Below are 11,658 nucleotides of genomic sequence, written 5' to 3'. Positions count from 1 at the left end.
CTGCAGACAAAGAGCACGGTCTACTGGTTGTAGGTGTTGTGCTTGCTGTAAATGATAAGGATGCAGCCCGATCTCATGAAGAGTCCTCCACGCCATGGACTGAGAAACACCGAACCGCCGAGCTAGACGTCTTGTACTGGCACATGGACTGTGCTCTACAGCATCGAGAATGGTTTCTTCTTCGCACAATTAATGTTGAGGATTTCGTTCGTATTGTATATGAACGCTGGGGAGAGACTGTGTTGAATGTACTGCTAATGGATTTAGGATTCGGAATCCTGTGAATAGGATAACGCTGGTGATATTCGGCAGCAGCGGCTCTCCCATTTCCATCACATCACCCAAAACAAACACCATATCGGCGTATTCCTTAGTGGAAAATTTGTACGGCATCTTAACTTCACAAAGTCACCAACACAACGTCCTGTTCACTACTGGATCGCTTTGCCTAGGATCGCGCGACATTCCAGCTGGTCAGCTTATCTGCTGACACAGCTGACTGGAATGCAAGGTCACTGAGGAGGGGAGCAGAGCGCTGCATTCACATTGATGCGTTTCGAAAATCTGTTGTTACTCCGTAACTATTGTAATGTGTAATATATGTTGTAATGTACGTAACTTACTAAGAATTGTTTTAATGAAACCACTGTCAACCAATTATGTAATCATAACATAGTGAAACATAGAATATATTAGTAAACAATATTATAAGTAATAACATTTTTGGTATCATATAATGAAGACATTAATGTAGATTAACAAGCCACTGTAACTATTGTAATATTATAAGAATAAGAGTGTACCTCAGACTGAGGGTCGGAGGAAACCACATGTAAGTGGTATATCAGACCAAGACAGGAGACACTTTTGAGGAAGCTTTTAGCTAAGAGTAAGTAACCTAAATATTTCTGGTCCATTACCATGAATCTGTCAGGACCCTCCTTCTGGGTCTTCCAATAAGGAAACCACACTATGTGTATTTATGTATGACAGTTTGAATTGTATTTTGCACTTTAAAGGCATTATAGGAGGAATCTTGGGTTGAGACACAAACCAAAAGTTCTATCTCATGTTCCAGCTAAGGCTCTGAGAGTTCTGTTTATTGTAACTTTAATGCATTGTGGAGGGGAGATGTGAGTGCATTCCTTTCAGCCAACACCCAGTTTGGTCCTATAAGAAGAAACTTGTGTGAACACGCGGGATCAGATCCTCTGGTCACGTCATATAGGGCGAAGCTCTGCTTCTCTACAGTGTAACTTGTTCTTTGTACTTCCACCGCACTGGTCTTTTAGATTCAGTAAAGTGAGCTCTCCTGGTGCAACCAAGGAAACTTAGTTTTTCTTGCTTACCTACCAGTCTCCGTAACTATCCCAATTAATCGTCAAAGTCTAGAACATCCTGTGGCATCGACATTGTGACGTCTAGCTGTCAACGAGAGGCCACATCTACGACATCACCCAGTGGCAGCAACGACATTACACTATTGAAAATCAACCAAAAGTTTATAAGGAAATTTTTCAGGAAATAACACCAGGAATATGTACCATAAGCCAGGGTAAAACTTCGTGAATCATCCTGTATTTAGATTTTAAAATCTTAACTATCTCCTCACACCAGGATCTCATAGTAAAACATCTATTTCAGATAAATTAAAACAAATCTATGTAGGACTTGAGGTTTTCACAACAGTTGTTATGAAGAGTTCTGCCTTCTGGGATATACTGTGTAGTCTATTGAAAGTCAACCCACGTTTCGGAAGAACACTTCACATGAAAGCTTTCACTCTGGTTTCTCGCTTGGCTTATTCTTTGATCCTGAAGATGGAGGTTAAGTGTTCCTTCTGGTTGACTTTCAGTGGACTACACAGTGTTGTATCCAAGAAGATAAAACTCTGTAAAAACAAATAATATTCAACTTTTGACATCAGCATAAGCTATCTCCATGTTAGAATGGCATGTGTAAATAAAAGACATAATTTCATTTCAACTTATGTTCGAGTTTCTTACATTTTCTGGGTCTATTAGTGAATATGTTTACATGACGTCCAATAAACTATCTCTTTAAATAGAAGTATGGTTTTCATATTTGCAGGTCAAAGCCAAAACACCGGTAACACACTTCAAACTGACTTCAGTGGTTAGCTCCTTCGTCTTGAAACCTGACTGGATTAAGCTGGCTCTCTTCTCTGTCAGCTACATCTTACACCCTCAAGTTAATATTCATAGTCTTCATTGACAAGGTTGCTAACTAAACTTCTCTGTCTCTTCATCATCACAATAGTAGTTGCCATCTGCACTATAAATTTGGTCTGGTCATTCACCCAATTCCACTAATCAAATTACTGGTTTCCTCATGACACGATGCATTTAACTTCTCATGTGCTTTCAGGGACACCTGAAGCTATATCATGATTATGGGGTAGTTCATCGATGGGTTGAATGTTTATGAGAGGGCATGGTGAATTATATCTATAAACAGAACATAGAATTGGATGGTTCCTGTGGGGCATGCAGTAGCATAGTTGGTTGAGGCACTGTGCTACAAGCTGGAAGGTCATGGGTTCAAGTCCTGAAGAGGTCACTGGATTTTTTCAATTGACCTAATCCTTCCAGTCACACTATGGCCTGGGGTTGACTCAGCCTCTAACAGAAATGAGTACCAGGAATTAACTAAATAATTTTCCTGGGGAGTAAAGCATGGCCAGCACATAAGGCTAACAGCCTTACCACCATCTTTGAGCCATTGTCTAGATAATGTGGGACCCTCAATGTCTCACAACCCTATGGGCCTCCATGGCCTGGTACAGGGATAGCTTTACTTTTACTTCTGTCCTGTGGACTATCTCCCAACTCAAGCTCTACATTTACTTTCTAACCATCTTCATTAATCTTATTAAGAGTTTGTACTCGGTCTTATCTATTCTTTCAAAACTCCCCATACTAATTATATGATTAAACCACATTCTGTAGCAAAGTCACGGCCTAAAATCAATAACCGAATCAACTGTGGACATATTCAGAAAACGTTTGAAATCATCCTCCTCTGTCTTTAATTGTATCTGCACCTGCTTCTTTATCCCTCGTGTTCTATTGCCGAAAGCTGTGACCAAGATAACTTCCATGGGAGGTTGTGAAGTTGGCAACTGTGCCACAACTAGTCTGTTGTATAAACTCTGACATAATGCTTTCTCTGCCCTACCGTCTGATATGCTACTTATTAATTAATTTAGCATCCTCCGTAGTCTAGAGGTAACGTTCCCACCTCATGACTCGTGGTACGCAAGTTCAAATACCCAGTGGAGGTCGTCAAATTTTTAAGGGCGGAAAAATTCAGGGAACAAGTCCTCCGGGAGGGACTTTAAGCCGTGTGTCCTGTGTCGTAGCTTTACGGCACGTAAGAGAACCTCATATCTCCAAAGGAGATCACTGAACCAAATTCAAGGACGTTTCCTGCCCAACAGTAGTCTCTAAGGCCTCAGATAGGAAGCATTATAGACACTGCCAAGCTAGTGGAGGCCAAACTCGCTTGCTCGGCGGACTGATGGTACGCACCATTATTGGTAGGGTATAGACACTGGTAGAATATCATAGAGGGAAGCACAATGGACCAGTACTGGTCTAAGTGCATGGGGAAACCCACCCTCTCCAATAACTAACTAACTAACAATTTCCAAAAGTAACATCTTCCCCCCCCCCTTGGCACTACAGCCCCAGTGAGCCTAGGCCTACCTCCATGAACTTCTCGATTCACTTCGGTTTTCAAGATCTTACACATTCGGTAGGACTCCTTGGGCAGGTGATCAGTTCATCGCAAGGCCTCTACCTGTACACAAACACAGAAAAATGCGCACACACAAACTAAACATCCATGCCCTGAGTGGGATTCGAACCCACGATCCCAGTTTCCAAGCGAGCGAAGACAGTACATGCCTTAGACCGCTCGGCTACCATGACCGGCAAAAGTAACATCTACGTGAGGGAAATATCCACATTCCCATCTTCAGTGTACGAGTTCACCTGTCCCTTCCATGTCAATATCTGTATCTAAATTTAAGGTACTAAACCTGTTATCATTATTACAATTTGTCTGGTATTGCAAAATCCTGTGGGCTTTGGTTATGTCTATGGATGATGTAGGCCCAAATAAAATGTCACCCAATTCTAGCGCAAAGCTCCACTGTGGTGGGCAGAATTGTTTACAAATAGACTTGAAAGGATTCTGAAAATGGTGTATGCTGTACAGAACTATTACGCCTATTTTGGACTCTATCCATTGTCTGGTATATATAAGACAAAAAGCCACAACGTTCCGGAGACTGGATCTGTCTCGGTCCTCAGGTGGGGGATGGGGCAGGATAGATCTACTCAGTTGGGCCCGTTAGAAAGCGCTAGTCTCAATCACTGGACCTGATTGTTCTCATTAGTGAATATCTTATATGACGGTGCCTAAAATCCCCTACATTTCCCTTAAAAATCGATTTCCAGTCAAAATTCTATATCTAAACACATGTATAAACATGTTCATCTATCCTAACAAAATCAGCTTTCTACATTTACAAGAGTTCTTAACCAGCACCTAAACAAACATAGCTGACTCTTATAAAATCTTATGGCTAGTTACAGCAACATAAATCAAAAGAACTATATAATTAGAAGTGTTTCTGGTGTCCATTCTGTTCTTACAAATATATCAAACCCCAAAAATACATAACAAAACTGATTTTTCCTGCCAACCAACTCTTATCTTCTATCATCACTAGGTGCCTAGGAGTCATCCACATTTTTCCTTAATTTTCTTAACCAACTCCGGTGCGTAAGTCCGGTAATTCGAGCGGAATTACAATATCCCACCGCTGCCACCAGACTGTTGTGCCACACTTGCAACACAAAAATTTCTTATTATATTCCCACCTAACTGCCACAAATTCAACATCTGTGGATAGCTTCTTCTACGCCCAATGATATAACTACTACGAATACCCAAATGAACACTAAACATGTTAAAATAAGAACAAATATAATTAAATCAACAATTACATATGTACAGCCTATTAACACACACAGTCTGTGATTACAGACCTTGCAATAACCTCTTAAACCTTACTACCCCTAACAGTAAAAGTCATTTCACAGTAGGATATGCTGATATAGCAACCCTATCAATGGGAAATTCCCTTACGCTGTGTCAGAGGTCTTACAAACGGCCCTGCACACAGTTCAACAGGGGTGCGAAAGGACAAACTTGTCTATCAATCCAAACAAGACAGTAATTATACCCTTTACTAGGAAGAGGGATACAAAGGGGCTCAAGGAACCAATCCTCTTCCGTCAAGTACCTTGGAGTAACATTAGAAAAGGGGCTGACGTGGAAAAAACAGCTGGACAAGGCCTATAAGCCCTTCTGGACATGCAGGGGCACATTTTGAAAAACCTGGGGACTGAAACCAAAGGTGGTGTATTGGATGTACACTGCTGTAGTAAGGCCCATAATTACCTATGCTGCCACTATATGGTGGCCTAGAGTTAAACCCAAAACAACTCAGGCAGAACTAAGCAAACTGCAGAGGACGGCCAGCTTGGGAATTACGGGAGCAATGAGAACAGCTCCAATAGCTGCAATGGAAATCCTACTAGGACTCCCCTCACTGCATCTACAGATGGAAGCAGAGGCCAAGTTAGGAAATTACAGATTACTTTGCAATGATCAATGGAGACCTAAATCTGAAGGGTCTGGACATGCATACATGAAAAGGGAACCCATCCTACAGATGGGATATGATAAACCCTTCGTGATCAGATTTCCTGATAGAAGTGAATGGAAAGGGGTTTCAACCCGATAGAAAGGGAGGACTAATCTGGTATACATATGGTTCCAAGGCACTGGCGCTGGGGTGTATCATGATGGAACGAGGCAGAAGCATACCTTCAGCCTTGGTCAGTACACAACAGCTGGTTCCACCTACCACCGTACTCTCTTTCATCTGCTGTTCCCAGGTTGCATGCAAGAAAAAGTTGCCTGTGACTTTTGGTATGACCTACGTATATTGTTCTTTGGTATTCATGAATGTAGAGAAATCTGTAGAGCAGCAGCAACAGCAAACAATACAACATCAAAATATACGAGGGGGTACCCAAAAGAAACCGAACTTATTTTTTTTAAACTTATTTATTCAAATTTTAAGCACAAACCTTCAATCCCCTTCAAAGTACTCTCCACTTACACTAATACACTTGTCTAGTCTTTTATTCCATTTTTCAAAACATTGTCTAAATTCATCTTTTGAGATGCTTGACAGTGCNTCTTCCTTGATGATTTCACGAATTTTTTCAACATTTTCATGTGTTCAGGCCGTGGAAGGACGACCAGAACGAGGTTTGTCATCAATTGACATTTCACCATTTTTTAAACAGGAAAACCACTCAAACACTTCAGTTTTCCCCATAGCATCATCCTTGTATGCCGTTTTTAACATTTCAAGAGTTTCTGTTCCACTTTTCCTGAGCAAAAAGCAGACTTTCACCGCCACATGCTGTTCACGAAAATCAGCCATTGCAAAAACGACGATCACACAAAATAGTTGTCACTATAAACTCTGCCGAAACTAGTCCTTACCTTCTGAAGCAACGGTAGTCGGCTTATCGATTCTGGAATGTTAGCTCTATGCGCTCATAGCGGCAAAACGCGGTACTACAAAAGCTCTGCCCACAAAAAAAATAGTTCGGTTTCTTTTGGGTACGCCATCGTACCTTTAATCAAAATATTTTCTTCCACTGTTGTATGGATATCTGATCTTAAGATGTCTGCCATCAGTGACATCTTACCAATGCCAGAAATTCCATCTGAGCTCGAGCCAACTTGCTTATTGTTCTTGAGGAACGTAATCACTGTGTAAGAGGATGGTGTTAAGCAAGACAGTTCAGCATTTTAATGAAATTATACAAATTTTACTTGCATCAGCAAAATAAATCACACATTAATCTATATATGTACAAGTATAAATACAATTCAAATTTTCAACAAGTACTACACATGGAAACAAAGCTGTGCCATTCACATATGTATAAAAACTAATTTCATTCATGAATATGTTGTGTTGACGGGAATTTCCAACTACATCCTACAAAATTTAGACTATGCAGTTGCCAATATGGCTCTTTAAATTTGCAGATCAGCAGGAGGCATTGGGAGTTTGTACAGCAAATTTTACAGGTACAACACAAGTTAAACATTTAAATTATCAGTTGGGTAAGTTATGATCCACTTTGTCGTTTTTAAAATAGCTACAAAGAGTTCTCATATTGATATTTAGTGCAGCCTAATAGTTTTAAGGAAATGCATATATGAGAGGGCATGGTATCGCCTAACAGCAATAACATCATAAAACAGCTTACAAAAAACATACAAGTACAGCAATGAACATTTCAAACTTTAAGCTTAAGTTACACGATATGTATACCTTATGTCACTCTTACTCTTATGTAGACATAGGCTAAATCTTATATGGTGAAACCTGTTTATCTTGGCCACTTCTGGTTCCATCAAACCTGGACAGTTTACAGAGAATAGTGTTTAAATTGCTTCTATTTGTGTCTGTAGTGACTACAGGCTTAACTAGTGTCTCACATTTCTTTTTGCCACTATGTTAAGGTCTGTGTCTTGTTTCTGACCTTGTGCCTACTGGACAGACCAGCAGGCCACATAATGAATCTCAAATCAGTGGATCTGAAGTGAATTTTAATGATCAGTTAAGACAGAAAAATAGAGCAGGCACAAGCCATCCTCCCTGTTCATGTTACTGTGAGGGGGCCACATCTCAATTGTCTCCCTGATGAAGCAGTCTGTATATCTGGATTTGGTGTAAAGGATACAATGTCTTGGACATTAGACTATTGGCATAATATCCCAGAAGAATGAAAATGATTTGTTGCTTTGGGTGTTGGAAATGCCTAAAAGTTCATACTCTTAGCTCCAGTCGTTGAATAGTTACTGCTACGAAGCTGACGATGAAAATGACTGTAAGAATAAACTTCTTCAGAGATCTGTTTATTACCGTGCACCATTTCAAGACCCTGCACATCTGCCACATTAGCAGGAATGTGAAGAGAATCAGAGTGTAGCTTCCAATGGCACAATGTTCAGACTGCATTTCATGAATATTGGTTGAATGGCTTAAAGGTGGGAGGATACAGGACAGGACAGTAATCTCATAAAATGGCTAAAAGAGACTGGTGATGGGAGGAAACCCTCAAATCAGATGAACACCAGTGAAGTGTGCTTAAACAAATATAAATTACTCTGTTATAAATAATTCATTACTAATTCTTGTATTCTCATATTCTTTCCAGTTCTTCCATTATCTGATCTGTGAGATCTGATGGATTTTTCTTGTACTTCACTGCCGACTGTATCGCGTCTCGAAAAAGCTGCAATGCCAATAGAAAGTTTGATTTTAATGTGTGATATGGGAAGAAGGTACATATACGTGATAGCAGTGGGGGGAGCAATAGAAATCATACAAAATTTGGTACCAAAACTATATTCTCAGTACCATTATGATATCATTTTTAGAAGACTTAAAGGTACTATCTGGATTGTATAAAAAGTGTTCTGCCCATTACAGGTAAATTCAAAACAACTACATCGCATGACAGATGTGTGTGAACGTGACACTACATCCATCTTCTGAGATTCAAGGCTCAATTTGGTGAAGATTAATAGCAGTGTTTTATGAGATGTGAGGCCATTTAGTCCAGTAGTTGGTTGTCACCTTCTGGAAGTACATGTATCCATGAATGCTCATTATGTATGAAGTTAGAATAGAATTATTTCATACCACACATGCCAAATATAATAAGTAAATTTCCTCCTATGTTTAATTAATCATGACACCATGAAAATTTAGGGGTGAATGAAGGTACAGCTCCACAGATCCTTAAATTTAGCACTAGATGGGGGTGAGTGGTCAGCTTTATGCACCAGCTACTTTATTTCTGGGGGAAGACTCCATGGCACCCACTGGCCATGAGGCTATGTAGGCCCCCACAGCTTATCTGGAAGCTGTGGTAAAGAGCAAAATGTCTGCCCCTCCCAGGGACTGAACCCCAATTCCCAGTCATCTAGCCCATCGCCTAGTTACTACACTGACTATAGTTTTTATGAAATTATAATATTTTTAAGAGCATTTAATTACATACCTGCAAGCAATTTGTGCAGCTGATAGGTCTCCTATGTCATCTACACAAATCACACATGAATGCCCTGCACATGGATTATTTTCAGTCTCTTCTGTGTAAGCTATTGACTGCAACTGTTTGGTAATCACACATAGAAGAGTGGGCCAAAATAACTGACAGTGAAATGAGTTGCTAGGGGCTGCATGTCTGGGGTTCAATTACTGTTAGGGACAGGGAGTTTTCTCTCCACTGTACACAAAACTCTTATGTTATTTAACATGCATTATGTCTTCTGATGCACACACATCGGGAATCCCCAAGAAAATGATATACTGAAACCAGGTTCTGTACAATGTTCAACTGAAAGAAAAGAAATGACTAGCTACCTCCATGGTGCAGAATCTTCCTAGAAGAGCTACCAGTCATTTAGCTAATCAAGAAATTCTCCTCCTCTGACAGAACCCAAAGGTACATTACCATGTTCATAAGAGCTCGCCACTGGTTCCTATTCTGAGTCAAATTCAGGCCACAACCTCCCATCATAATGTCTTTAAGATCCATTTTAATATCACCCTACAAATCATGCTTAGGTTTTCCAAATGGTCTCTTATCCAAAATGTATTTCTAAACTCTGTCATTTGGTAACAGTGCCCTGTCCACATTATCCTTCCTGAGTTGATCACCCTCACAATGTTTGGAGAGCAGCACCTCCTTACAGTTGTTTCCAGCCTCATGTCACTTTCTCCTGCTTACATCCAATCATTCTCCCCAGTTTTTCCTTCTGTCGCCCTCAATCCATGTTCCTTCCTTAATATGAGACACCAAATTTCATACTAGGACATAACGCTGTGCAAACAGTGGAAAATCAACTGACATTTTGGAGGAATCTCTGCTTGCAGAGATTGATGTCAAAGCACCACAGTGTAGAACACACCGAACATGTATACACCCAGACAAGAAACATACATCACATTGCAAGTTTTATATATGATATATATAGAGTAGGAATATCAAACCTGCACATCGTTGGAAGCTTGTCTTTGGACCTCATATACCGGGCCAATTATGCAACAAGACCTACATAACGTACATGCCCAATTCCATGCCAATAGTTGGCATACGGATCCCTAACCCCACATATAGATGTTCATATGTTTTATATACTTTTAATATGTTTTAATAACATTTTATATGTAGTACACCTTTATTCTGCCTTATATTTTTTATTAAAAATCATAGATTTGATATTTTAACTTACATTAATCTGAGGTAAAGTTTTATGTTAATATTTAATGTGACACGTTGCACCGATAAGGCTCCATATCAGTATTTCAGTAACTATATGTATTCCTGCCTGATGATGGTCATGTATGACCAAAACATGTCGCAGTAAATAAAGATCTAATGTAATAACTGAAATATTTGTTGTGTTGATGGTAACATAGTTCCTACATATTATACAAAGTACTGTAACATGACCATTAAGATGTAAAGGCAGTTACAACATACGAAGTACTGTAACATGACCATTAAGATGTAAAGGCAGTTACGACATACAAAGTAAGTACTGTAACATGACCATTAAGATGTAGAGGCAGTTACGACATACAAAGTACTGTAACATGACCATTAAGATGTAAAGGCAGTTACAACATACGAAGTACTGTAACATGACCATTAAGATGTAGAGGCAGTTACGACATACAAAGTAAGTACTGTAACATGACCATTAAGATGTAGAGGCAGTTACGACATACAAAGTAAGTACTGTAACATGACCATTAAGATGTAAAGGCAGTTATGACATATGAAGTACTGTAACATGACCATTAACTCTTTGACTGGCGCGGGCGTGTTTTAACGCCCGGACGATGCCAGCCGTTCCCTGGCGTTGGCGTGTTTTAACGCTTTGACAATCTCTTCCCTTCTTTGCTCTCTTGGCACTCATCAACCAAAGACATATATATGATAGTTTTTGTGCATGTTTGTAAAGAACCCTTGTAAACTTTGTGGGGGTCTATATTACTGTCAGAACCCTCTGAGAAGGAAAAGGTCAGAAAATATTTCACATTCATTCAGTTTCACCATGGCTTCTTGCAGCAAGTGTCTTCGTGTTCCTACAGACCAGCTGGAAAATGTTGTGAACGAGATTTGTTCTGATGATGATAGTGGCGATGAAATAATGATTCCTGAATTGGATGAAGTTGATAGTGACAATAATACAGTGATAGACAATGATCCACAAGACAGTAATCATGAACATTTACCTACCACGAGTGCGGTGCCTGACACGCCCATCTCATGAACGTACGGAGACATTGTACCCCCAATATTTCCATTTGCTAGTAGTTTCGGGATCAAAACTGATATAACACATAAAATGCATTCCTTTTCATGAATTAAAATTTTTTCTGGATGACGACTTGGTAAATCACATCACAACTGAAACCAATCGCTATGCTCACCAGCACTTCAACACACATGA

The 11,658-nt window shown here is 39.8% G+C and overlaps 1 protein-coding gene across 1 annotated transcript in view; it reads right to left on the bottom strand.

Moving 5' to 3' along the window:
• Positions 1 to 6,902: 6,902 nt before the first annotated feature.
• LOC111870163 (rab-like protein 2A) overlaps positions 6,903 to 11,658 on the bottom strand; it is a 10,341-nt gene continuing 5,585 nt past the window's right edge. The window contains exon 5 of the mRNA XM_033753703.1: positions 6,903 to 8,423. Within this exon, the coding sequence (XP_033609594.1) occupies positions 8,331 to 8,423 (93 nt within the window). The 3' untranslated portion in view covers positions 6,903 to 8,330. The remainder of the gene's footprint in view (positions 8,424 to 11,658) is intronic.

This window comes from Cryptotermes secundus, unplaced genomic scaffold (assembly GCF_002891405.2).
Source record: "Cryptotermes secundus unplaced genomic scaffold, Csec_1.0 scaffold734, whole genome shotgun sequence".
NCBI classification, from domain to species: Eukaryota; Metazoa; Arthropoda; class Insecta; order Blattodea; family Kalotermitidae; genus Cryptotermes; species Cryptotermes secundus.
This window is presented reverse-complemented; position numbering and strand designations above follow the sequence as displayed.